Here is a 24,453-nt window from a genome sequence, read left to right as displayed (position 1 = left end):
ACATCCATGGAAATGTGTCCTATAATTCAAAATATCTGTCTTCTGTTTGAGGACCAAATGTTGCCATACAGCATTCAGGGACAGCTCCATCCTAGAGTACAAGTGTTAAAGTCATTCATCTTTACTTGTCCCAAATACATCAATTTATTTCCATCTCTATTTCAAGGTACAATTTTTACTATTGTATTTCATATCGACTGACTACTGCAATAGCTTCCTAAATGATTCTCTGAGGTTATCCATGTAAAGCCAGACAGTCTTTTCTAAGTGCAAGTCTGATCATGCCACTCTCTTGCATCAAACTCTCCGTGGCGTCCCAATCTTTCCGGGAAAAGTCCAGTGTCTTTAACACAGCTTACTTGACGTGGTCCCTGTCTGTCCTGCAGCCCCACCTCACACCACTCCCCTCCAACCATAAGTATTTTACGTGGTTTATCGTGAGAATTGTACAGATGGGGAAACAAGGCAGAGGACAGCCAAGGAACTTGCCCAGAGTCACAGAGCTACTAAGTGGTAGACAAGGGATTTGACCGCATGCTGCCTGCCTGGCCGGACTACTACCTCGCAGGAAAAGCCTCAGGGAAGAGGTGGCAATTAAGCCGGGCTTGGAGGATTTGGCAAGGTGTTAAACGGGACAGCCATTCCCAACAAAATCCGGAAAGGATGTGCCTAACTAGGAGTTCAGTTCCTTCCTTTGCCCAACATCCCCGTTAAATCCAGGGAGCGATTTCGCGTGTGCACAGAACGAAGACGGAAGGGAAAGAAAGCTGCCTTCCGGCGCGGCACCCCTAGAGCGGATTCCATGGAAACAGTAGCCGGGTCCCAGGCAGGTGAGATCTCGCGGTGCTTGAGCGGCGGAAGTGACGTCACAGCCCTCGAGGCCCTCCAGTGGGTCGCCGGTCTTCGTCCCGCGCGCGCCGCCTCCGCCGCCGGGCCGCCGGGAACATGGCGTCCGCCCTGGAGCAGTTCGTCAACAGCGTCCGTCAGCTCTCGGCCCAAGGTGAGGCGGTGGGCGCAGGCCTAGAGACTTCGTCCGGGCTGGGCCGGGGGTCTCGGCGCTTGGGCCGGGGCTGACGAGCGCGCGAGCTGGGCGGCCCCTCCGCCCGGGTCCCGACTCCCGGCCTCCGCCCCCCGCTGTCGGTGCCGCCTCGGTCTCGGCTCCCGGCGGCCCCTCCCGACCTGGCCGCGCGGCGGGGCCCCTCGTGGCTTGGCGCGCAAGTCCCCCGGGGGCCCTGGCTCCAGGCTCCCCTCTCGCGGGCGGAGTTGTGACCGTTGTTAATTTTCTTCCTAATTTTCATGCCGTTGGTTCGTTCGTTTCATCACCTGCATATCGAGCCCTGGGCCCAGAATTAAAGTAGTTGGCCGCTGCTGTAAGGCCCCTTTCCCCACCCTGTTTGTTCATCTGTGGAATAGAAATGGCCCTACTCCGCCGAGTTGTCAGGACTGAGAGGGAGGAACCGTTAAAGTCGCAGGAGCTGCGTGACCTTGGGCAGGCACGCTTCTCTCCTGAGTGCCGTCTCCTTGTGTAAGAAGGGCAGGCGCTGCCCAGAGGTTACTCAGGTGTGGGGCGCGGCGCAGCGCGGCGGTTCTGTCTCGTTTCTCTCGTTACTGGTAGGAGTTGGCTTCACAGGTGAGCCATATTCTCTAGGCGTGAAGAAGCCATCCATGCGTTCGTTCGTGCCACGGACTTAAGTTTCTCCTTCCCGCGGTGCCGTGTGCCTAGAAGCTTTGGGCTGGAGTCCTGTCTCGGTCGCTTGGTGCGCCAGCCGCCTAATTTCCCCGGGCCAGTCTTCTTATTTACAAGACAGGACTAGGGCTGTGGTCGTGAGCATCAAGCAGGATCTCTTATCTGAAAGCTTTGCACACACGCTCTGTGCAAGTCGCTGCTTTAGGAGCGGTGTGCGGGACAGAGAGGCGCAGGACGCTTGCCCTGCCCCTGTGCCTCGTGCCTGTGCCTCGTGCTGCCCGAATAGCAAACGTTAATGAGTTTGTTTCCTCAGCTCTTATTCAGAATTTTCTCGCATGAACCTTAAGTGAAGGGAATGCCATAATGTCCCAGCTTTCTCTGATTAGAGGACGTTTCGTTGGCCCCCATCTGGTTGGGTTCATTTCACACGCACCCTGTGGCCCTTAGGTGTGTCTCCCCTTGGCCTGTACGAGGTGACTGCCTTAGGATTTAAGGGTGACCCAGCATTTCTCTTAGGTCTCATCTCAGGATTGGTAATTTAATTGGGGGAAAATCATGAACTGAAATGCTTAGTTGTGGGTGATTCTAATCACTGCAAAGAAGCTATTTCATACCTGCCAGTGAGATCTCAACAACATGATGATGAGTTGGTATTGATATTTCCCAGTTCAACTAGTATTATTACCTTGAAAGGTGATACCTAATGATATCATGGACTTTCTTTGTTATTGTTTTGCAGTGAGTGTGATAATAATGGAATGTTTCCTTTATTTTTGGTAAAAATTTAAAAGTATAGTAAGAAGCTCTAGAAATTATCAAAGTTCCTGGCTACAGTCACTTGGATTTTAAACATTATACCATTTGAGTGTTTTTTAAATTTTTTAATTTATTTTATTTTATTTTTTAGTAAATTTTTATTTATTTATTTATTTATGGCTGCGTTGGGTCTTCGTTGCTGCCTTCGTTGCTGCACGTGGTCTTTCTCTAGTTGCGGCAAGCGGGGGCTACTCTCATTGCGATGACTTCTCTTGTTGTGGACTCTAGGTGCAAGGGCTTCAGTAGTTGTGGCACGTGGGCTCAATAGTTGTGGCTCACGGGCTATAGAGCGCAGGCTCAGTATTTGTGGTGCATGGGCTTAGTTGCTCCGTGGCATGTGGGATCTTCTCAGACCAGGGCTCGAACCCGTGTCTCCTGCATTGGCAGGTGGATTCTTAACCACTGCACCACCAGGGAAGCCCCTAAGTGTTTTTTAATAGGAAAAATCGCTCAGTTACTAAATAGAAATAGCTGGTATGGGTAGTTTGAAGTTCAAAATGTGAAAGAGAACTGTTGAGGAGGAAACTTGAGAGGTTAATGCCCGTGGACTTATGTGTACCCTCCACCGTCACCAGAAAACAGGTGGTGGGATGTGGGAGTATAGAGTGTGGCCGTGGTGTCTGTCATCAGAATAACCCATTAAAATCAGTGAGTCTACACCGTCGATAATCATCAGGGAAATGCAAATCAGAACCACAATGAGATACCACCTCACACCTGTCAGAGTGGCTATCATAAAAAAGTCTACAAATAACACATGTTGGCGAGGATGTGGAGAAAAGGAAATCGTCGTGCACTGTTGGTGGGAATGTAAATTGGTGCAGTCACTGTGGAAAATAGTATGGAGGTTCCTCAAAAAACTAAAAACAGAACTACCATACAATGCAGCAATTCCACTCCTGGGTATATATCCAAAGGAAATGAAAATACTAATTTGGAAAGATACATGCACCCCAGTGCTCATAGCAGCACTGTTTACAATTGCCAAGATACGGAAGCACCTAAGTGTCCATCAACAGATGAATAGATACAGAAGATATGGTACATATATATATATACAGTGGAATACTACTCAGCCATAAAAAAGAATGAAATTTTGCCGTTTGCAACAACATGGATGGACCTTGGGGGGTATTATGTTTAGTGAAGTAAGTCAGAGAGAGAAAGACATATACTGCATGTTATCACCTACATATGGAATCTAAAAAATACAACAAACTAATGAATATAACAAAAAAGAAATAGACTGACATATAGAGAGCAAACTAGTGGTTACCAGTGGGGTGAGGGAAGGGGAGGGGGCAAGATAGGGGTAGGGGATTAAGAGGTACAAACTACTATGTATAGAATAAGCTGTAAGGATATATTGTACAGCACAGGGAGTATAGCCAATGTTTTAGAATAACTATAAATGGAGTATAACCTTTAGGAATTGTGAGTCAGTATCTTGTACACCTGAAACTTACATAATATTGTAAACCAACTATATCTCAGTTAAAAAAGAAAAGTCCTTGGGGGAAGTCGGTGAGTTCAATTCTGGCCTAATTAGATTCTGTACCTTAGTTGTTAAGACATGATATTGTGGTATTGGGGAAAGATTGGTGGATCAGTTAGATTAATTCAACAAGCTGCTTGTTGATTGATTGGGTGCTAGGCAAGCACTGCATTCTGAAGCTGGGGAAGAGACGGCTCTCCGCCTGAGTTCGTGTGAACAACCTAACACCAGGATCCTGGGGACGCAGAGAGCACAGAGGACAAAGAGCCATGGGAGGGGGAGGCCCGGGCTGACTGTTGACATGAGTGAGTCGGGTCGTGGGGATCATGGAAGAGTGGCAAGGGAGCACTCAGCTTGGAGAGCAGCCGTGCAGAGACCTAAGGCGAGAGCAGGGACATTGGTGTGTGAGGGGAGGCTCAGGAGGCCAGACGGGGCTGAGGGGGGCGTTTGGAGGAGTGTGATGGGAGTTGCACTTCAGAAAGATCAGACAGGTGCCAGCGTGGGCTGTGGGCTGGAGGGGAGAGATGGAAGGAGGCAGACCACTCGGAAGACGGTGGAGTCCAGACAGGAAATGGTGGGGATCTGAGGGAAGGCGGAGGAGAGAGGAAGGAGTGGACCGAGAGGCTTAGCCGTAAGATGAAGTCATGGTCCTAGAGGTGCGGTGGTGCTGATGGCAGTGTGAACGCTGCTGGCTTGGGGCACTGGAAGCGGGAGTGGAGAAAAGGGGAGACCTTCAGGGGCCCGAGGAAAGTGGCAGGTTTAGTGCTGAGGCTGCAGGCAAGATGTCTTTGGCCCTTCTGGGTCCTCGTCTGAAACGAAGGAGAAGAAGTCACCTTCCGGCACCTGCAGGTCTGAGGTGTGAAGTCTGGGATTTGAATTCCTTTTGTTTGGTTAATGCTATAACTGAATGATAGTGTTATTCCTGTTTTCCAGGGCAAATGACTCAGCTTTGTGAACTGATCAACAAGAGTGGGGAACTCCTTGCGAAGAACTTATCCCATCTGGACACCGTGCTCGGGGCTCTGGATGTCCAGGAGCACTCCTTGGGAGTCCTCGCTGTTTTGTAAGGGCATTTTCCTTTATGATTTTGTGCACGCTTAACCTCAACGCTGCACTTTCTGGCTTTGGGTTTTTTTTGGTGTATGCAGTAAGCCCTGTAAATGACAGTGAGCTCTTTTTTTTTTTTTTTTTTTTTTTTAAGAAATTCACGTTCTTTTATTTATTTATTTATTTATTTATTTATTTATTTATTTATTTATGACTGTGTTGAGTCTTCGTTTCTGTGCGAGGGCTTTCTCCAGTTGCGGCAAGTGGGGACCACTCTTCATCGCGGTGCGCGGGCCTCTCACCATCGCGGCCTCTCTTGTTGTGGAGCACAGGCTCCAGACGCGCAGGCTCAGCAATTGTGGCTCACGGGCCCAGTTGCTCCCTGGCATGTGGGATCTTCCCAGACCAGGGCTCGAACCTGTGTCCCCTGCATTGGCAGGCAGATTCTCAACCACTGCGCCACCAGGGAAGCCCCGACAGTGAGCTCTTTTGCACAACTAAAGTCACGTTGTAGTAGTTACCTTTAACTCGATGCGGCTAATCATTGCTTTTATTTTTATTTATTTTACTTTTTTTTATTAATTTCTATTGGAGTATAGTTGCTTTACAATGTTGTGTTAGTTTCTGCTCTACAGCAAAGTGAATCAGCTATGCATATATTCCCTCTTTTTTAGATTTCCTTCCCATTTAGGTCACCACAGAGCATTAAGTAGAGTTCCTTGTGCTATACAGTAGGTGCTTTTATATTTTGTTCTGTTTTATCATCTTTTAAAACTCTTATGTTTATAGACATTTTGAAATGTATTTTAAAAAGTGAATGGCCATCTCAGTTGAGGGCACTGTAGTTTGCGTTTATCTGAATACTTCTATTCATGTAGTCCATTGGATTCTCCCCATTTTCTAACTTAGAAAGAAAAGAGGGAAGAGTGACAGAACAGGGCACGGGGGCTATACTGAGTGAAGTTACCAATGATCCAGAGCAGCCTTGCTTCCAGTTCCCTTCAGACAAGTTTAAGCTGGTTTTTTTTCCCCCCTTTTTAAAAAAACTGTAGTTGCTGTACAGGTTTAAGCTGTTTTAAGACCAAATTAAATAGACGTTATTTCAATTGGTCTATTCAACTCTTGTGACTCTGTGTCTTTGACAGTTGAATTCTTTTCTCTTGATGTTGTAGTGTTATAAATTGGGATTTTGTGGTGGTTATGAAAGTTGAGGTAATGTAAATAAACTGAGAAGAAATTGACCTAAAGTGAGGGTCTGGCTCCACTTGCACTGAGGTTCTGAGACAGGTGTGCGTCAGGAGGAAGGTGCTGTCGGAACACGGGCGGCCAGTAGCTCATGTGCCTGTTTGGATGTAAATCTTTACGGATGAGTGAAGTGAAAGATTCAGTTCCTCAGTTGCACTTGCCACACCTCAAGGGCTCAGGAGCTGCCCGTAGCCGCTGTTTCAGACCGTGCAGATGTGGAGCAGGGCCTCTGCTGCAGGAGGTTCTGCGGGTTGGGATGGCTGGTGAAGATTTCTGCAGCCCGTGGTTTCCGATTAAAAGAACAGACAACATGATTTGTACACACGTCAGCTTATGCGGATGTGCATGTCAAGTGAGGTGATGTGTGTGGAAGCTGTTTGAAGCTAGAAGGTGTTTTACGTTGTATATCAGTTAAAGGAAACCTGGGAAGAACCCCGACCTTGTTTCCAGGTCCCCTGGGTTTGAATCTGTGTTCTGCTGATTATGAGGTCTGAGGCCCTGAGCTTCATATTTTTATTTATAAAATGGAAATCACAATGCCTTGCTGACCTATTATGAAGCCCAGATGAGATTGTTTGGACACATTTTGATACTTGGAAAGTGTAATTACAGATGTAAGGTGGTATTGTTAAGGAATACTATATAGATGGAAGTACAAATTGAAAGATGGAGAAATTGTCATTAGGCAATAATACCCATTTGATTTTTCTTGAAATGAGTTTAAGCCATTCAGTTTTTTGTTTTTGTTTTTTAAGGAAGAGCTTGCAGTTTACTTGTAAGCAATGTCTAAGTGGTGGTGGCTTATGTGATTTCTCCCCTGAAACCTCTCCGACCCCTCTTGGTGTTCACCATGGCGCTTGGCGGCACCATCGGCCAGGTGGCTCGGGATGGGCCACCTGCCTGAGTCGTCCCTCTTCTCGCCGCTCCACTCCTTCTGGTCCTGCCCTGCAGCTAGTTTTTCTCCCAGGTCACCCAGCATCCCCTGGGTCCTGGGGCAGCACGGGGACGATGAGCCGCTGCCGCGGCCTCCGGCCAGCCCGTAGCTTCAGTGTGTTCTGCTCAGGCAGGAAAAGCCCACGGCGGGTTTCTAGGTGAATAAAGCAGTACTGAGCACATTGGACCGCAAAAGAAAAGTATTTAAAAAAATTTGGTTATGAGTTTATATTCAGTTACTTCACGAGTATTAGGACAACCTGATATTTGGCCTCATTTGACGGAGTTTGCTTTTTTGAAAGTTCTTTTTTGGTTGCGTTTTATTTCTTGCCTAACTGCTCTGGGTAAAAGTTGTTTTTTTTTAAGCATATTTTTCTTAACCTCTATTTGTGTCCATGTTCTGTGTCTTGACTGTGCAGAGAACCAGGCCGGGAGAATCTCACAGATTCCAGTTCTTCATTTTTAAAAGTACTGTGACTCCTTTAACTTCACAGAGCATTGGAGGCAGGACGGACGGACTTCTGCGTTTCCCTGTGAGACGCCAGGACAAGTTGCTTCTTTTCTGTGTGTTGTAGGTTTGTGAAGTTTTCTATGCCCAGCGTTCCTGACTTCGAGACGCTGTTCTCACAGGTTCAGCTCTTCATCAGCACTTGTAACGGGGAGCACATTCGCTATGCAACAGACACCTGTAAGGGGAACAGCTTTTTCTTCTTTTCCACGGAATGTATTCTGCCCTGTAGTCATTTATATTTTCAATATTTTATCATTGTTGTGTCTAGTTGCTGGGCTTTGCCATCAGCTAACAAATGCACTTGTGGAAAGAAAACAGGTAAGAATGTTATTTGAGTATTTATAGTTCTGTTTCGCACGCCTCAAACCTGCACAATGCGCTGAGTGTAAGGGTTCCAGCCTGGTGTTGAGACCCTAATGCTCGGATGTACGTGGTCGCTGCGGAGAGCTCAGAGCGTCCGCTGTGGGGCTCTGACCACAGAAGTGGTGCCTCAAGGGGGAGGCTGCTGCTTGTGTCTGGAACTGCCATTCTAGTACCCCTTGTGCTGTAAAATGCCACTCTTTTGTTTGTTGAACCTTTTAACTTGCAATTATGACATAATTTTAGCTTTACAAAAAAGTCGTTAGGTTAGTATAATTAATTGCCATGAACGCCTTTCACCCAGAGTCCCCGGGTGTTAGTGTCTTACCGTACTTACTCATTCTTTCCTCTTTTTCCTGAGCCACGGGGAGGAGAGTTGCAGATGTGACGCCCCTTACCCTGGGTGCCTCAGCGAGTGTTTCTCACGCATTAGGACAAACTAAGACGTTCTCTTACGTAACTGCAGCCCAGGGGTCAGCGTCAGGAGACGAGCATTGATCGACTCCTGTAACACATCTGACCTGATTCCGATCTTACCAGTTGTTTCATTAATATCTTTTGTAACAGAAGAAAATCTCAGATCACGGGTTGAATTACATTGTTGTGTGTCTTTAGTCTCCTTTAATCTGGTAAACTCTTTATTTTTTGTGATATTGACACAAGTTGTAATTTGTAAGTTTCTTTTTGATTTGAAATTCAACTTCAAGACTAGTGTAAAAGAGGCTGAAAACAAAGAACCAGTTGGTATTTTGTAGGAGCACTACATAATTATTGTTTGAGGGAGATGGTTAAACCCAAGTCTGTACTGAAAAAACATGTTAAGTTCCTTAGCTATTTTATGGTCACACCTCCTCTCCAGAAGCTGACTGTACCTCATGTGGTTCTTGGTCTTGTTATTCATGGTCAGGGCAGGAAAACGGTTCCTTTGTGCTTGGAACTGCCGTTCTAGCACCCCTTGTGCTGTAAAAGGGGTTTGTGGTATCACTCTCAATGGTAATTTACCACCAGGTAAGAGATGTTGCTGGAGAGAATTTACAGGTGACACCTAGACTGCCCTGCGGGACAGTGCCAACGTCCTTATCCACAATTCAGTCTCCTAAGCATAGGTCTCATCTGTTGTAAATAATTTGTAAAGTTTTTGTTTAGCTCTAAGTATAATGAACTGTTGAGAATGTAATGTTGCTTTTGATTATTGATCTCCAGTAATTAGAAAAAGCTTTATGATTTAACAAGTTGTGCTGAATTACTCTACATATCACAATAAACAGCTTAAGACAACATTTTCTGACTGAATAGGGACAGAAGTTTCATGAGAGGTTGTGGGACCCTCCTCTTGTGGTTTAGAAGAGCCCATCAGTATGTTACTTTTGTTTCTAAGTGACAACCTAGGACCCAGCGTGCTGACAGGTGTCCTTTCCGACAGCCCCTGCGCGGAATCGGCGTCCTTAAGCAGGCCATTGACAAGATGCAGATGAACACAAACCAGCTGACCTCCGTCCATGCTGACCTTTGCCAGGTGAGCAGCTAGGGGTTGCCCCGAGTCACGGTTGGACTTGGTGAAGATGGCGCTGTGTTCTAAGCCTCGGAATGTGCAGGTGCCCCTGTTGCTGGGAAGGGAATCTTGGGGCTACTGAACGCAAGCCATCGGCTGAGGCCCAGCTAGTCAGCTCGTGATGTGGGGACGGGTGGGGTGAGTAGCGCTCGTGACCGTAACAATCCCAGTAACGAGCTCTGGAACCTGACGGCGAACCAGGTGACTTCTGACACTCTAAAGTGTTGTTCATGTATTTATTTTATTTTGTGTGACTCCAAACCCAGATGGCAAAGGGGGGGGCGTATATAATGAAGCCCGTCTCCCACCTGCTGACTGGCCACCCATCCCTTCTCTCCAAAGGAAACTGGAATTCGTAGTTTCTTAGGCATCCTTCCAAAGCTGGTTTATGCACATATAAGCAGATATGTTTATATTTGTTCTCTCTAGTTTTTTAAACACAAATACTAATCTATACAATGTCTTATGTACCTTGCTTTTTTCTTACTGTGTCTTGGAGATGATTCTATGTCAGTGCTTTACAGCTGCAGAGAATTCCATAACATGGGTTTAGCCAGTCCCCGTGGGGTATCTAGATTGTTTCCTTAATGAATAACATGGTATGTGGATTATTTCAACCACATGTTCTAACTTCACATGGAGACGTGCTTTCTTTTCTCTATTTCTTTTTTTTTTTTTAATTTTAGTTTTTGTCTGCATTGGGTCTTCGTTGCAGTGCACAGGCTTCTCATTGTGGTGGCTTCTCTTGTTGTGGAACACAGGCTCTAGGCGCGCGGGCTCTAGAGCACAGGCTCAGTAGTTGAGGTGCACGGGCTTAGTTGCTCTGTGGCATGTGGGATCTTCCCGGACCAGGGCTCGAAGCCGTGTTCCCTGCATTGGCAGGCGGATTCTTTTTTTTTTTTTTTTTTTTAATTTTATTTATTTATTTATTAATATTATTATTAATTTTTGGCTGTGTTGGGTCTTCGTTTCTGCGCAAGGGCCTCCTCTAGTTGTGGCAAGCGGGGGCCACTCTTCATCGCGGTGCGCGGGCCCCTCACTATCGCGGCCCCTCTTGTTGCGGAGCACAGGCTCCAGATGCGCAGGCTCAGTAGTTGTGGCTCACGGGCCCAGCCGCTCCGCGGCACGTGGGATCCTCCCAGACCATGGCTCGAACCCGTGTCCCCTGCACTGGCAGGCAGATTCTCAACCACTGCGCCACCAGGGAAGCCCATGGCAGGCGGATTCTTAACCACTGCGCCACCAGGGAAGTCCCCTCTTTATTTCTTCTAAAAAACTTTTGTGATGGAGGTGTGACGCACATACAGTAAAGTTTGCAGGTCTCAGGTGTACAGTGAGTTTGTGCCTGTGTGTGCCCTGTGCCGCAGCACCCAGACACAGAACTTTGCTGGATCTTGCGTTCTTGAGCTGCACATTCCCTACACTTACCTGAGGGGTTCAGACATGGAAAAGGAGTGATTGGAGAGAAACTGTTCTTACTTCACCAGGGCCGTGAAGAGAAAAGGTCACACTTGTCGTGCATGTGTAAATAGATGGGCTTTGCTTCATTTGCGGAGCCCTTTATGTCATAGCTGGTTAGTCTTTTCTAAAGAAATGCTATTGTATTCTGAATGCCTAAGAAAATGGAATAACGTGCCGACATTTAGATCATTTTAGTCAATAAACTGTAAAACCAATTATTTTCTAGAACTTTCCGGCATCTGCGAATTTGCTCCTTCTGCCAAAGGCGAAGTGCACCTAGAATGATGGCTCCGTGTAAATTTTTCCACAGCTGTGTTTGCTGGCGAAGTGCTTTAAGCCCGCCCTCCCGTACCTGGACGTGGACATGGTGGACATCTGCAAAGAGAACGGGGCCTACGAGGCCAAGCACTTCCTCTGCTACTATTACTACGGCGGGATGGTCTACACCGGGCTCAAGAACTTCGAGCGAGCTCTCTACTTCTACGAGCAGGTAGTTGGCGCTCCCCCGGGGGCGTATGAACTTGCAGGCTCGCAGCTGGAGCTGCAGGGGAGGGTCCTTCCAGAGGCTCTTTCCCTGTGGCCAGGGGCGCAGGGCAGGGGAGGGATGGGCACTGTGGGGCAGGGCTGACCAGGCTTTGCCACGACCCCCGTCTGGTTTGGGTTGAGTTGTGTGTGTCTCTTGACTTTGTAGCTTCCTTTGCCTGTGGGGAAGGGGTGGAACCGGGTGACCTTTGACGCATCTTCTTGTTCTGAAACCAGATGTGACGTTCGGTTAAGTTTTTCTTTCTTTCATTGTTTTTTTTGGCTGCACCGCGTGGCCTGTGGGGTCTTAGCTCCCTGACCAGGGATTGAACCCAGGGCCACAGCAGTGAAAGTGCTGAGCCCTAACCACTGGACTGTCAGGGAACTCCCGAGTTTTTCTTACTTTAATAAATAAAACGTTCTTCTGGTCTGTAATTCAAAGGGTGTGAAGGAGTACACAGTGAATAGTGCCTCCCACCTTTGTGTCTGTGTAATGAGACATATTGCGCAGCTCTGCAGCTTCACTCAGGGTCTAACAGAGATGGACAGTACTGGCTAAAACCAGTGTTTTAAGATAAATTTGCCAGACGTTCATAAGTTGTTTTATTCAAAGCACATGTTCGTATAATAAAAGACATTCCAAGCCTCGGAGGAGCTCGTGGTGTATTTGAGATGCTGTAGAAGCCCCCGCGCAGGCCTGTGAGTGGACATCGCCTCAGTGAGCGGGGGCCGACCAGCATTGCTGGGGGCCTAGGGCAGGGTGACCACAAGTGCTGTCGGCAGGGACGGTATCTTTCAAGGACGTGACTGGTCAGGTAGGACCTTCCAGGGGACTGCGTTGACCGTACGGTCACAATTTCAGTTCCTCAGAAAACTGCGAGCACACACCCGCAGCAACTGAACGCACGGTGGCTCTGCAGCCCAGCGGAGGTGGGATGAGCCCGCCGATGGTCTAGGGACGCCGAGACACGGGCGCGCGGCAGGAAGGTGCGCGGTTCTGTCACAGAGAGTTGAAATGTCAAAAGACACAGCATGTTTATGTTTACAGCTAGAAGACTTTTACCTGATAATCCACATATTCCCTCTTTTGCCCTAGTGACAGTCTACTTCATGGCGCTGTGTCTTCATGACGTACATCAGTTCCAGGTAGTATTAGTACCTTAATTTCAGGAGGTGACACAGATTTTGTTTTACTGCCTTTTTAAAATCCAAAAGAAGGATGTACTTAGTGAAAAACATTCAGATCACACAGCATTATATAAAGTAAAGAGTGAAAGTAACCTCCTCCTCTTATCCCGTGCCACATGTGGACCTGGCAGTTTACTAGCCCCCGACTGGTGGTACTCTAAGCAGATTTGGTGCTTCACTGTTAAAGCAGTGTTGCGTGTGGATTGTTGTTCTTGTGTTCTTATGCACTTGCACGAGTGTTTCTGTTGAATAATTCTCAGAAGTGCCTTACAGGCTCAGTGGCTTGGATTTTGATTTGGAACATTTGGGCTGATTTGGGTGTGATAGTTTTGAATTCTTAACTCTCATGAATCCAGGTGAAAAAAGGTGGAAAGGCAGCCTCAGAATGGGAGGAAATATTGGCAGATCACATTTCTGATAAGAGACTTACATCCAGAATATACAAAGATCTTAAAACTGAACAATAAAATTTTAAAAATGGGCAATGGGTTTGAATAGACATTGCTCTAAAGAAGATAGGCAAATGGCTAAAAGCACTAGTCATCAGGGAAATGCAAATCAAAACCACAGTGTGATATCGAGTCACACTAGGATGGCTGAAGTTATAAAGAGAGCCAGTATGTGTTGATGAGGCTGTGGAGCATTCAGAACCCTCCTAACTGCCAGTGGGGATGTACAGTGGTGTGGCCGCTTTGGAAGTAGTTTGGCGGTTCCTCAAAAGGTTAAACCTAAAACTTCCATATGACCCGGCACTTCACTGCCAGGATTACACCCAAGAGAAGTGAAGACAAATGTCCAAATACATACATGAATGTTCATAGCACCATGATGATTCATGTGGCCAGATGCCCGCCAGCTGAGGGTCTGAGTACACAAAAGGTGGAGCACTGTTTGCCCATAACACAGAATGAGGTCCTGACACAGGCCACTACAGGGGTGTGCCCTGAAAGTGTCACGTCGAAGCTGCTCACAAAAGACTACATGAAGCCATTCATGGGACTTCCCTGGCGGTCCAGTGGTTAGGACTCCGTGCTCTCACTGCCCAGGGCCTGGGTTCAATCCCTGGTTGGGGAACTGGGATCCCATAAGCCGTGCAGTGAGGCCACACACACACAAAAACGCCGTTTATATGCCCTGTCCCGAGTAGCCAAGTCCATTGAGATGTGAAGTAGAGGAGTGGTTGCCTGGGGTTGGGGGGTGGGCGGTGACCACTGACGGCCTGGGGTTTCTTTTTAGGGGGTGAAAATGTTCTGAAATTCGGTAGTGGTGATAGTCGCACAGCTTGGTGAAGACACCAAAGCCCAGTGAGTTGGATGTGTTCAAAGGGTAAATTCTAGAGTTATTAAAAGGTAGTGATTTAGTATAAGTGCTCTTTTCCTAATTCAAGCTCCCCTGCTGTCTTCACTCCTGCTCAGGCCATCGCCACTCCTGCTATGGCTGTCAGTCACATCATGCTGGAGGCATATAAAAAGTATATTCTCGTTTCTTTGATACTGCTTGGCAAAGTGCAACAGCTGCCGAAATACACGTCTCAAATTGTGGGTAGATTCATTAAGGTGAGTTTTTAAAACAGAAGGATTTCTTAGGTGACATGTTCTGTTCATAGGAAATTGTGGTGACGCGTAGCTCTGTAGTCTTATGCTACGGGCCCTAGCTCTCCCAGCGTGTTAAGTTAGCAGATGCTCACTTGCCGGCTGCTGGGCGTCTGGCAGCGACCGAACCCTCCCAGTCCGTGCACGCCGATCGCCTGGCGGACCGCGATGTTCCTAGGAATCTGTTTGCACACTTCTGCTCTGGGTGATCATAGCTGTAGATGTTTAAGGTCCTAGAAAAGCGGTGCTGACTCTGTCGGACTCTCACTTTGACCAAGTGCTGGGGAATCTTATTAGACCCCAAGTGCTGCTCACAGAGCTGCTCTTGTTTCCCTGAGGACTCAGCCCTGGGACCACGTGAAGAAATGACCTACTTTTTTTTTTTTTTTTTTAAATAATACATGCTCACGGGGTTTTGTTTTTGTTTTTTTTAAACTGAAGTCACTATCATTCTGATAACAATTTTATGCTGACCCTCCTTGTACAAAGTTCAGAATTTCACGAGATCAGTGTGAAAGTCTTCCTGATGAGAAGATTTCTGTGCTGCCTTGTTGAGGGTGGCCCATGTCCTTCTCGGGCTCCAGGCTGCCAGTCACAGACGGGGGCCTGGGGGTGGGTAGAAGGACGTGTAGGTTTGGGGAGCTCCCGGGGTGATTCAGGTGGCCCTAGGAGGAGGGCCTTTGTAAGGTGAGGTCCCCATGACTCAGCCTCCTTCCCCACAATTGTGGTTTGTTGGCGGTGATAGCAGAGTGGTGAAGAGGGCACAGGCTTCAGGGTGGGGATGCAGGTTTGAATCCGTGTCTCCTCAGGACTGCGGACCTACTCGTGGGCCTGGGTCTGGTTTCTCACGTATAAGAGAGAGGGGAACGCATGCGCACGTATAAGATAGAGGGCAACGGATGCTCACGTGATAGGGGCAACGTATGTTCGCATAATGAGATAGAGGGCAAACGCATGCGCACGTATAAGATAGAGGGCAACGCATGCTCACGTGATAAGGGCAACGCATGCGCACGTAATAAGGTAGAGGGCAACGCATGCGCACGTAATAAGATAGAGGGGAACGCGTACGATGGTGAAAGCAGCACAGCTCTGAGTGCGCCCTCAGCCCTGTTGTCTCTGGTTCCCCCAGAAGTAGCGGGTTGACACGCTGCGCCCGGTGAGGTGTGTGGGAGAGGGAGAGGGAACTGAGAAGCGTGGGAATTTTCCTTTTTTCCTCCCAAAGTGGTTTATCAAGAGAAAAATCAAGAGCCACTGATGGAGATAAAAGACCTGTGTGCCTTTACTAACTGTGTACTGTACTTGCTGTGCAGCAGTTTGTTCTGTACTTCAAAGTGGGTGGGTTTTTTGTTTGACAGTAAAGTACTCCATGGTGATATTTCTATCCTTGGTCTTGAAAGCTAGGTACTTGATTTGGGTAAATTATAGTTTGTTGGGTAACAGTAAAGGATGTTGAATGTACTTGCTCGAAATTTAGTGCCATGTTTTCTTTTGCGTCTTACACAGGCTCCGTTCCTCTAACTCTCGAATCTGGTTTCTTCCCGCCTGCACACCTTTAGCCTCTTAGCAACGCGTACCACGAGTTAGCGCAAGTTTATTCCACCAACAACCCCTCGGAGCTCCGCAACCTGGTGACCAAGCACAGCGAGACCTTCACTCGCGACAACAACATGGGACTGGTGAAGCAGTGCCTGTCCTCGCTGTACAAGAAGAACATCCAGAGGCTCACCAAGGTGAGGCCCTGCCCGGGCCCCTCCTGACCCTGGGCTCCTTTTCTCCCCTCGTCCCCCTCAGCGCCGAGGCAGCAGCGCAGGGTCTTGTCCTGAGGAAGCGCTCTCCCAGCTGACTCCCTAGGGCACTTTGATGGGTGCTTTTGGTCTTTCCAGTGCTGGGGCAGGGTATTTGAGAAGAAGGACAGGTGAAGAGCAAGAGGTAGGAGATACGGCCGCTCTGGGAGGCACAGACAGGGAGCCCGAGGGCGTGGCCGTGCTGCCCAGGACCCCGCGGCGGGCTGACCCACGCGGGGGCACAGGGCCAGCACGCTGGAGCCGGGGAGGTGAGCCGGTCGTGTATTTTCTATTTTCAAGATGAAAATAAACCTAATGGCTTTTGTTGACGGAAAATAAGCTTACTATCAAGTGTTAAAACCGCCCAGGAAAGTGTAAAAAAAACAAAGCTCCCCATGAGCCAGGAAGACGTTTGCTGCAGGTCGTAAACCAACAAAGAGCAGCGGCGACCGGGACGGTGCGGCTCTTCTCCCAGGGCTTAAGGACGGGCGGTCGAGCTCCGGGCGGAGCAGGGGGGAGGCTGCTGCTCGGTTGGTGCGAGGGCCAGGGAGGCTGGAGGGGACCAGGGGGAGGAGGGGCGGCCGGGGAGGCCGGAGGGGACCAGGGGGAGGAGGGGCGGCCGGGGAGGCCGCCCCCGCGCGGGGAGAACCGCTCCTCGAGGAGGAGGAGGACGAGGGGGGAGGGTCATTGCTCACAGGAAGGAGGCCTCTTCCAGACACTCCAGACACCAGTCTGTAAGAGGAAGACAGAGAACCCGAAAGGGAGAGTGTCTCAAAGAAGATGAAAAACAAATGTCCTGTCAGAGAAAAACGAGTGGGACCCATAGGCTAAAAAGACCGGACCTAAGAGATTCAAGGTGACCAGCAGCTGAATTCTCCCCACAGTGTTTTCCATGTGGTCCAGGTGCCAGCACAGCTGCTCTAAGTACAATAAGTTTCTATCTCACCATCGAGAGGAGCTGCTGGGAAACAGCTGCACCTGTAGGTGACTGGTACTGGGAGTTTAGATGGAAAACCAAAATGTGAACAAGGAGAGAAGACAGTGCACGTTCAAAAAAATGTTAAGTTACAAAGTGGCGAATGAAAGTTAAATGAAGAATTAGAACTTAGGGAATCTAATAAGTAGGTATCACTGGGAAAATCATCAGTTAAACTCTCTTGTGAAATAGTCAACCCCAGTTCGTCACTTTGGAATCAGTTGATAGCTTATACTGAGAAGTCGGTATGCTTTATATGGAAGGTGCAGTTTTCCGTTTTGGATCGGATAAATACGGATCCAGAGTGTGACCAAACAAACATGAAGGGCCTTAGGTGGCCAGCCCAGGGCGGGGCAGTGGCTTCACAGTCACCAGCGTCCTGGTCCTGCTGTGCTGACTTACCATTGATTTGAGTCCGCTGGGCTGATAAGCCCTTCCCGGCGGCCTTGGGGGGGCACCACAGCTGCTGATGGGCAGGGGCGCCGCCATAGAGGATGCGTGGCCTCATGTCCTCGTGCCAGAACAGTAGATGGGGCATCAGAGGATTTTCCAGTCAGGTTAGTAGTCTGTTATTCAAAGGGCAAAAAAATCAAAGGCTTTTTAAGAAGCCTCAGCAGGTGTACTGTATGTGGGTGTCGGGACGAGAGGCTGGCTGCAGGGCAACGAGGGAAATGGGGTTCTCACGTGAGGCTCAGATCTGCCCCACATTCATGTTTTGTGGGCGTTTCTCTAAATCTCTCTGCTCTGTGTGTAGACACTCCCATTAACTGTAGTTGGGATCATATTGTATGTGCTGTTCTGTACTCTGCTTTTTTCACTGTCTTCACATTGTTTCCACGGCAACGTAAGCCTGCATCACAGTGACTGTACATCGTACTCTGTTGTACCGATGGTCACAACTTACTCAACCAGTCCTCTTCTGGTAGACATTCAAGTGGAAGTTTCTCCTTATTTTGAAATAGGAAAAATGACGGTTCCGGATATTTAGAAATGTTCACTTTTGAGTCCTCATTGGTGCTAAACTACTTAGATACTTCTTCGAATTAACAGTAGTTTCGTTTGGAGAGGGCGTGCTACTCTTTGAACTAAAGTGTATGTATCAGTAGAATTTTCGGTCATTGGCTTATCAAGGATTTTCAACATCACAGTCTTAACATGGCCTGCTCTGAAAATGCCATCATTGTAAATATTGCCAGCTGCCCTAAAAAAAAAAGAGTTCTTTTAATTTGTTCCTGAAAGGGGGCATTTTCATCAAGTCCCAGGCAAACCAATGATAAACACTGGTTTCCTTTTAACCCCTTATTTGTTTACACATTCTAGCTTTGAATTTTGAAGGATGAATGTAATTTTTTTTCAATTTTATATTATTTACAAGGTAATACGTTTATAATACGAAATTCAAAGACACAAAAATCTCCATCCAGTTCCTATACCCCAGCCGGCCTTTTCTTTCCCCAGAGGCAGCCTGGTGTCACCCGTTTCTCAGATATCCTTCCAGAGATCATCTGTGCACATAGAAGCACATGCATTCATACGTGTGTGTGTTGTCACACGTATGCACTCCTTCCTTGTACACAGATGTGAGCGTGCTGTAGACCCTGTTTTGCATCCTTTTTTATATTTAACGATGCACATGTCTTGGATTCTTTTCCAGCTCATAAAAAGTATCCACACTCAGTAAGTTTTTTACAACTGTGTAGGAGTCCGTTCGCGTAATTGCGCTGCACTCAGCCAGTCCTCTGCTGATGGACTTCTAGGTGGTTCCGATCTTTGCCGTTGCAGGCGGTGCTGAAATGGCGGTGCACATGTCATTTCAGACGTACAGGACACACGTCTGGGATACTGTTTAAAAGTCATTAGTCCTCTAGAAGATTGATGCTAAAACCTTAGTTCATCTGTTGCATGTCATCTTCACAACGAAAGGTTATCTTGTACAGTATTGGAAAGCAAATTTTCAGAGACTCAGTAGAACTCTGTACACATTTAATACAATTTCTTTCCTCAGCGTTTCTAGTTGTGATTAATTAACTTCTGAATTTCAGACCTTTTTAACGCTGTCATTACAAGACATGGCAAGTCGTGTGCAGTTATCTGGACCTCAGGAGGCAGAAAAGTATGTCTTGCACATGGTGAGTGTGTGGCTATTCTTTTAAAGAGTGATCACTGGGGTTTCGTCCTCGTAAAGGTAACAGGTGTTTACGATAGAAAATATAAAGGAGGACGAAGGGGGCCCATCCAGTGTCAACCAGTGTGGACATTTTCGTTGATTTCCTTACAGTCTTTGGGGTCTTCCCGTGACATGTACTCATGTGTTATACACAGTGGTGTCTTAGCAGTGCTCCTTATTTATATTTTCATCGTCACAGTTCTTGTGAACATCATTTAAAACACTCATGAAACATTTCAGATAATACAAAGAGACACAAGCAGTGCTGCTCTGCCTGCTGGTCTGTGATGAGCCCACGGACGAGTCATATGTGGGGCCGGGCCCTGCTGCCCTGAGGAAGTCCTGTGCAGCGAGGTAGGGGCCTGGTGGCCTCATGGGTGGCAGTCTGACTCACCCCCCTCCTGGGCCGTGTCACCCCGAGACCACACTCAGAGGAGATACCCACGTGCTCAGCTCCAGCTGCAGATGGCAAATGTCACAGGACACCTGAGACCCATTTACTTCCCAGTTGTGACTGCCCACTCCCCAAATTTAGATACGCATTTATTTATTTATTTGTTTTTTAAAGGTTGGCTTTTTAATTAATTAATTAATTAATTAATTTACTTTGGCAGGGCTGCATTGGGTCTTCATTGCGGTGTGCGGGCTTCTCATTGTGGTGGCTTCTCTTGTTGCTGAGCATGGCTCTAGGCATGTGGGCTCAGTAGTTGTGGCGCACGGGCTTAGTTGCTCCGCGGCATGTGGGATCTTCCCGGACCAGGGCTCGAACCCGTGTCCCTTGCGCTGGCAGGTGGATTCTTAACCACTGCGCCACCAGGGAAGTCCCTGGATAAGCATTTAAATGACTATGTGGTAACCCACCAAGTTGAAATAGCATCATTTACTTATTCTGTTACACAAATGCATGTCTCCGATCTGATCCACCAAGAGCAAACCTTTGTCCTCAGCCCGGGTCAGGCATGTCTTCTCATGCAGAAAGTCAGCATTCTGCATTTTCTGCTAGTGATCGCCCCTGTGATTTCAGGAGGGGTGCCAGGTCAGGATTAGGAGTCATGAAACTGTTTTCAGTTGCGATGATGGAGTATTTTCTTTCCATAGTTCAATTTACAAATGTTTGGAGGTTTTTTCCTTCAATGTAATCCTCCAAACACAGAGACACACATCCCAAACAAATAAAACCTGTCCCACCTCCCCAGCCTCGGAGCGCCTGCTGAGAGCACCTTGCTGCCCGCAGGGTTTCGTCCCGTGGGTCAGCCGCACACCTCCCCGGACTTGCTCATCAGCGGTGGGGACCAGTATGTGAGTGGTGCGGACACAGCTAGTGAAGTGCTTGCCCAGCCCAGACGGACCCTGACAGGCTCCAGACCAGCCGGCCATGTTTCACCTGCCAGAGACATGTGGCACTTGCCAGGGCAAATGTCTGAGGACGTTTCTGGTTGTCACGGCTGGGGGTGCTACTCACATCTAGTGGGTAGAGCCAGGGACGCTGCTCAAGCCCCCACAATGCAGAGGACAGCGCCCACCACAAAGAATTATCTGGCTCAAAATGTCAATTCTGCCACACCTGAAATTTCCTGCCCTACCGTGTAAAATTTATGAAGGCAGGGATTGTTCTTTAAATAAGACTCAATTTTTTTAGAGCAGTTTGAGGTTCATAGCACAATTGAGGGGAAAGTGCAGGGTTCCCCGCCCCACACGTGCACAGCCTCCCCTTATCAGTACTCCTGCCGGATGGGACAGTTCTTAGCAGCTGACAGCCCTACATGGATGTGTCATCATCCAAAGGCCTTAATGTACATTAGGGTTCATTCATGGTGGTGGACGTTCTGTGGGTTTGCACAGTGTATAAGGACATGGATCCATCATTATAGTGCCGCATGGAGTGTGTTCATGGCCCTGAAAACCCTCTGTGCTCTGCCCGTTTGTCCCTCTCCCCCCTCCCCCACCCCCACTGATCTTTTTATTTTCTCTACAGTTTTGCCTTTTCCAGAATGTCATATAGTTGGAATCATACAGTGTGTAGCCTTCTCAAACCTGCTTCCAGCCCTACCTCTGCCTAGAAAGGTTATTATTATCCTGATTTCTAACGTCCTATTCTTAGTTGTGTCCTATTTTTGAGTTTTATATAAAAGGAAACGTACAGCGTATGTACCTTGGGATCTGGCTTTTTCTGCTCAGCACCATGAGGTTCGTGTACAGTGCTGCGTATCATTGTAGTTGGTTCATTTGCAGGGCCGCAGCGTTCCGCTGTACGAGGCTGCCTTTCCGTTCCCATCAGGGGACGCTTGGGTTGTTTCCAGTTGTGGTTATTACAGAGAGTGCCACTGTGGTGAGCCCGGCGTGCGTGTCCTTCCCCTTTGTGAAGAGGCAGCTCTCTCTGCTCACGGGGTCAGAGAGTTACGCCTTCTGTTCAGTGTGCGTTGGGCTGTTGGTGCTGCACTAACTGGGACCCGTCCCTTCCAGGTGGAAAGGAGCAGACCGGCCCAGGCAGCTCGGTTCCGCTGTGACAGACCACTGGCACCTGGGGAGCAATCTGTTAGAATGACAACACCTGTTTGGGATTTTATTGGCTTCTCGCTTTTTACTTCATGGACAGGAGTTGGCGATGAGGCTTAAACAACTAAATCCCCAGTTGTGGATGCAAAGAACATAGACCTTGAAACTGCCTTGGAATCAACACTGGCAGAAAAGCTTTCTTAAAAGACCAGAAGATAATTTCTACTGGGGTGAAACAAAAACCTGTTAGGGTTTCACTTTTTAAAATGCAACGGCAACGTCAGTTCTATCTCACAGAAATTTTCTAAAGATGTAAGGGCACTTCCGAAACATTATGCCAGAGAAGCAAGACACGGAGACCACATATTGTCTGACTCCATTTATATGAAACATCCAGAACAGGCAAATCCACAGGACAGAAAGTAGATTAGTGGTTGCAGGGGGCTTGGAAGGAGGGGAAACGGGCAGTGACCGCTTAAATGGGGTGGGGTTCCCCGTGGGGGCAGTGAAATCTTTTGAAACAGGGTAGAGTTGGTGGCTGCACATCGCAAGTGCAGTTGAATCCTCTGAATTGTTCACTTTAGAATGGTTAATTTGGGACTTCCCTGGTGGCCCAGTGGTTATGACTCTGCGCTCCCAGTGCAGGGGGCAGTGGTTCGGTCCCTGGTTGGGGAACTAAGATCCTACATGCCGCATGGCCAAAAAAATAAATAAAGTGGTTAATTTACCTTATGTGGATTTTACCCCTTCACATCTATCTTGGTGCTGTGCACATGATAGGTATTTAATAGATATCTTTGAATAAGCAGGTGGTGCTTAAAAATACACATACAGATTTATTTATTTATTGCTTTCTGTGGTATTTCCTGATTGTATTGAAACACTGCATACTCATAGTTTTTGGGTCTAAACTGCTTTCCTGATTTCTCTTTTATAGATAGAAGATGGTGAAATTTTTGCAAGTATTAATCAGAAGGATGGGATGGTCAGTTTCCATGATAACCCTGAAAAATATAATAACCCCGCCATGCTTCATAACATCGATCAGGAGGTAAATATGAATGCCAGGTGTTTTGGGCTGATGTTTATGATGTTATACCTGAAATACTGACTGTATGTTCCAGGATAATTTTAGCTCTAAATACGCGTAGCTCCCAACTAGTTTCTAAGAACATCTTACTTCCTAGAAAGTTAATTTCAAGGTGGACTCTCCCAGGTTGTACGGTTATAAGTAGATGGTGGGTTAGCTTCTTTGTCTAGCTCACCAAAGCCTCCTTCAACTCCTAAAACACTTGAAGGGTCTTAGACTCGGTACAGTTTTGGCCGTACCCAGCGGCCACCTATACTGTAGAGCCTTCAGTAACGTGCATCTGGAGCCCCAGCTCGGAAAGTCAGAACTCCCCCATCTCTGCTGGGGGAGAGCAGGCAGCTGGAGGAGACGAGCCGCCCGCAGTTCCGCCTGGGTAGCAGCGGGGGCCACGGAGCACATCCTGCTCTAAGCGCTTGCGGGGATCTGGGCGTGAGCCAGGGTTGTGTGGGTTGGTCTGGTTTCTTACCTCTGATTAGGCAAACAGATTGAACTGAACAGCTCCAGAATCTTCAAAGCAGTATGTCTCCACAGTCTGTTTTTGGCAATTCCAAGTTTGCTTTAAGAAAACCTGAAAACTGGAAGGTTTTTTTTGTAACTCATTTGATGGCAAATGAATATTTTTAGGTTTCACTGCAAAAGATGTCAGCGTGTTTGATGACGGGGTGGTACCCCAGGTCCTGCTGTACTATGTTGCTGGCGGAATCCAAAACTTCTGACTCCAGAATTCATCTGGCCCCAGGGTTGTGACCCTGTAGCACCCACAGTAGTAGTCTAGGCTCAAAAGGTGAAGTTGCCCTAAACCCGCTCACTCAGCACATCCACACCTGTCTGCCACGCAGATGCTGAGGTGCATAGAGCTGGACGAGCGGCTGAGGGCCATGGACCAGGAGATCACAGTGAACCCCCAGTTCGTGCAGAAGGTGACTGAGGCCCCCTCATTCACGGAGTGGGCCGGGCGGGGCAGGGTGGCATTCTCCATCAGGAGTGTGAGCTTGTGCCCAGAAACCATATCGGGGAGGTTCACAGAGACATACTTGTTGGGGACGTTTCCAGACTCCAGGCTGGAAGTGTGTTTAGGGATGAGGGTGGGGGTCCTGGACCTGCCTCCCCCATACACGGGGTGGCGTCGTCGGGGGGTAGGTGTCCAGGGCTGGCGGGAAACCCTTGGCCAGGGCAGACAAGCGCACTGCCTCTCTCCCTCCCTTCCAGAGCATGGGGTCACAGGAGGACGATTCCGGAAACAAGCCATCCAGTTACTCCTGAAGCTGGTGCTCTTCCTGAGTTTCAGAGAAGCCTTCGCCATGGCCGGGGCAGGTGTCGGGAGGGCGGCAGGGAGGACCAGGCCCGTCTCACCTGGGCGTTAAGACAGTGTGTTTTGTTTTGACGTCTTCGGTCCTGTGTGCTTTCAGAAAACCAATCTCTCTGCAAAGAAAGGAAAACGTTTTCAAACTTTAAAGCCTGTTGTGGATTTATTTATCCTCAGATTAATGTGGTTATTGCATTAAATCTACCTTTTTGTTTTAAATTA

General features: G+C 48.0%; 1 protein-coding gene across 2 annotated transcripts; it reads left to right on the top strand.

The window, feature by feature from the left end:
- The first annotated feature begins 842 nt into the window (after positions 1-842).
- Positions 843-24,453, top strand: COPS3 (COP9 signalosome subunit 3). 2 transcript variants are annotated; one of them, XM_007174175.2, is made up of 12 exons: positions 843-1,000; positions 4,932-5,061; positions 7,799-7,911; positions 8,003-8,052; positions 9,518-9,610; positions 11,418-11,597; positions 14,233-14,373; positions 15,969-16,142; positions 19,215-19,301; positions 22,773-22,886; positions 23,765-23,845; positions 24,135-24,453. In XM_007174175.2, exons 1-12 carry the CDS (start codon positions 946-948, stop codon positions 24,186-24,188), a joined length of 1,272 nt encoding a protein of 423 aa, XP_007174237.1. In that variant the 5' UTR covers positions 843-945; the 3' UTR covers positions 24,189-24,453. The 2 variants fall into 2 exon arrangements, with proteins under 2 accessions (XP_007174237.1, XP_057392275.1); XM_057536292.1 differs by lacking the exon at positions 14,233-14,373.

The sequence above is a fragment of the Balaenoptera acutorostrata genome, chromosome 20, assembly GCF_949987535.1.
Source record: "Balaenoptera acutorostrata chromosome 20, mBalAcu1.1, whole genome shotgun sequence".
Lineage (NCBI taxonomy): Eukaryota > Metazoa > Chordata > Mammalia > Artiodactyla > Balaenopteridae > Balaenoptera > Balaenoptera acutorostrata.
The sequence above is the reverse complement of the archived record's forward strand: the minus strand, read 5'-3'. Positions and strand labels throughout refer to the sequence as shown.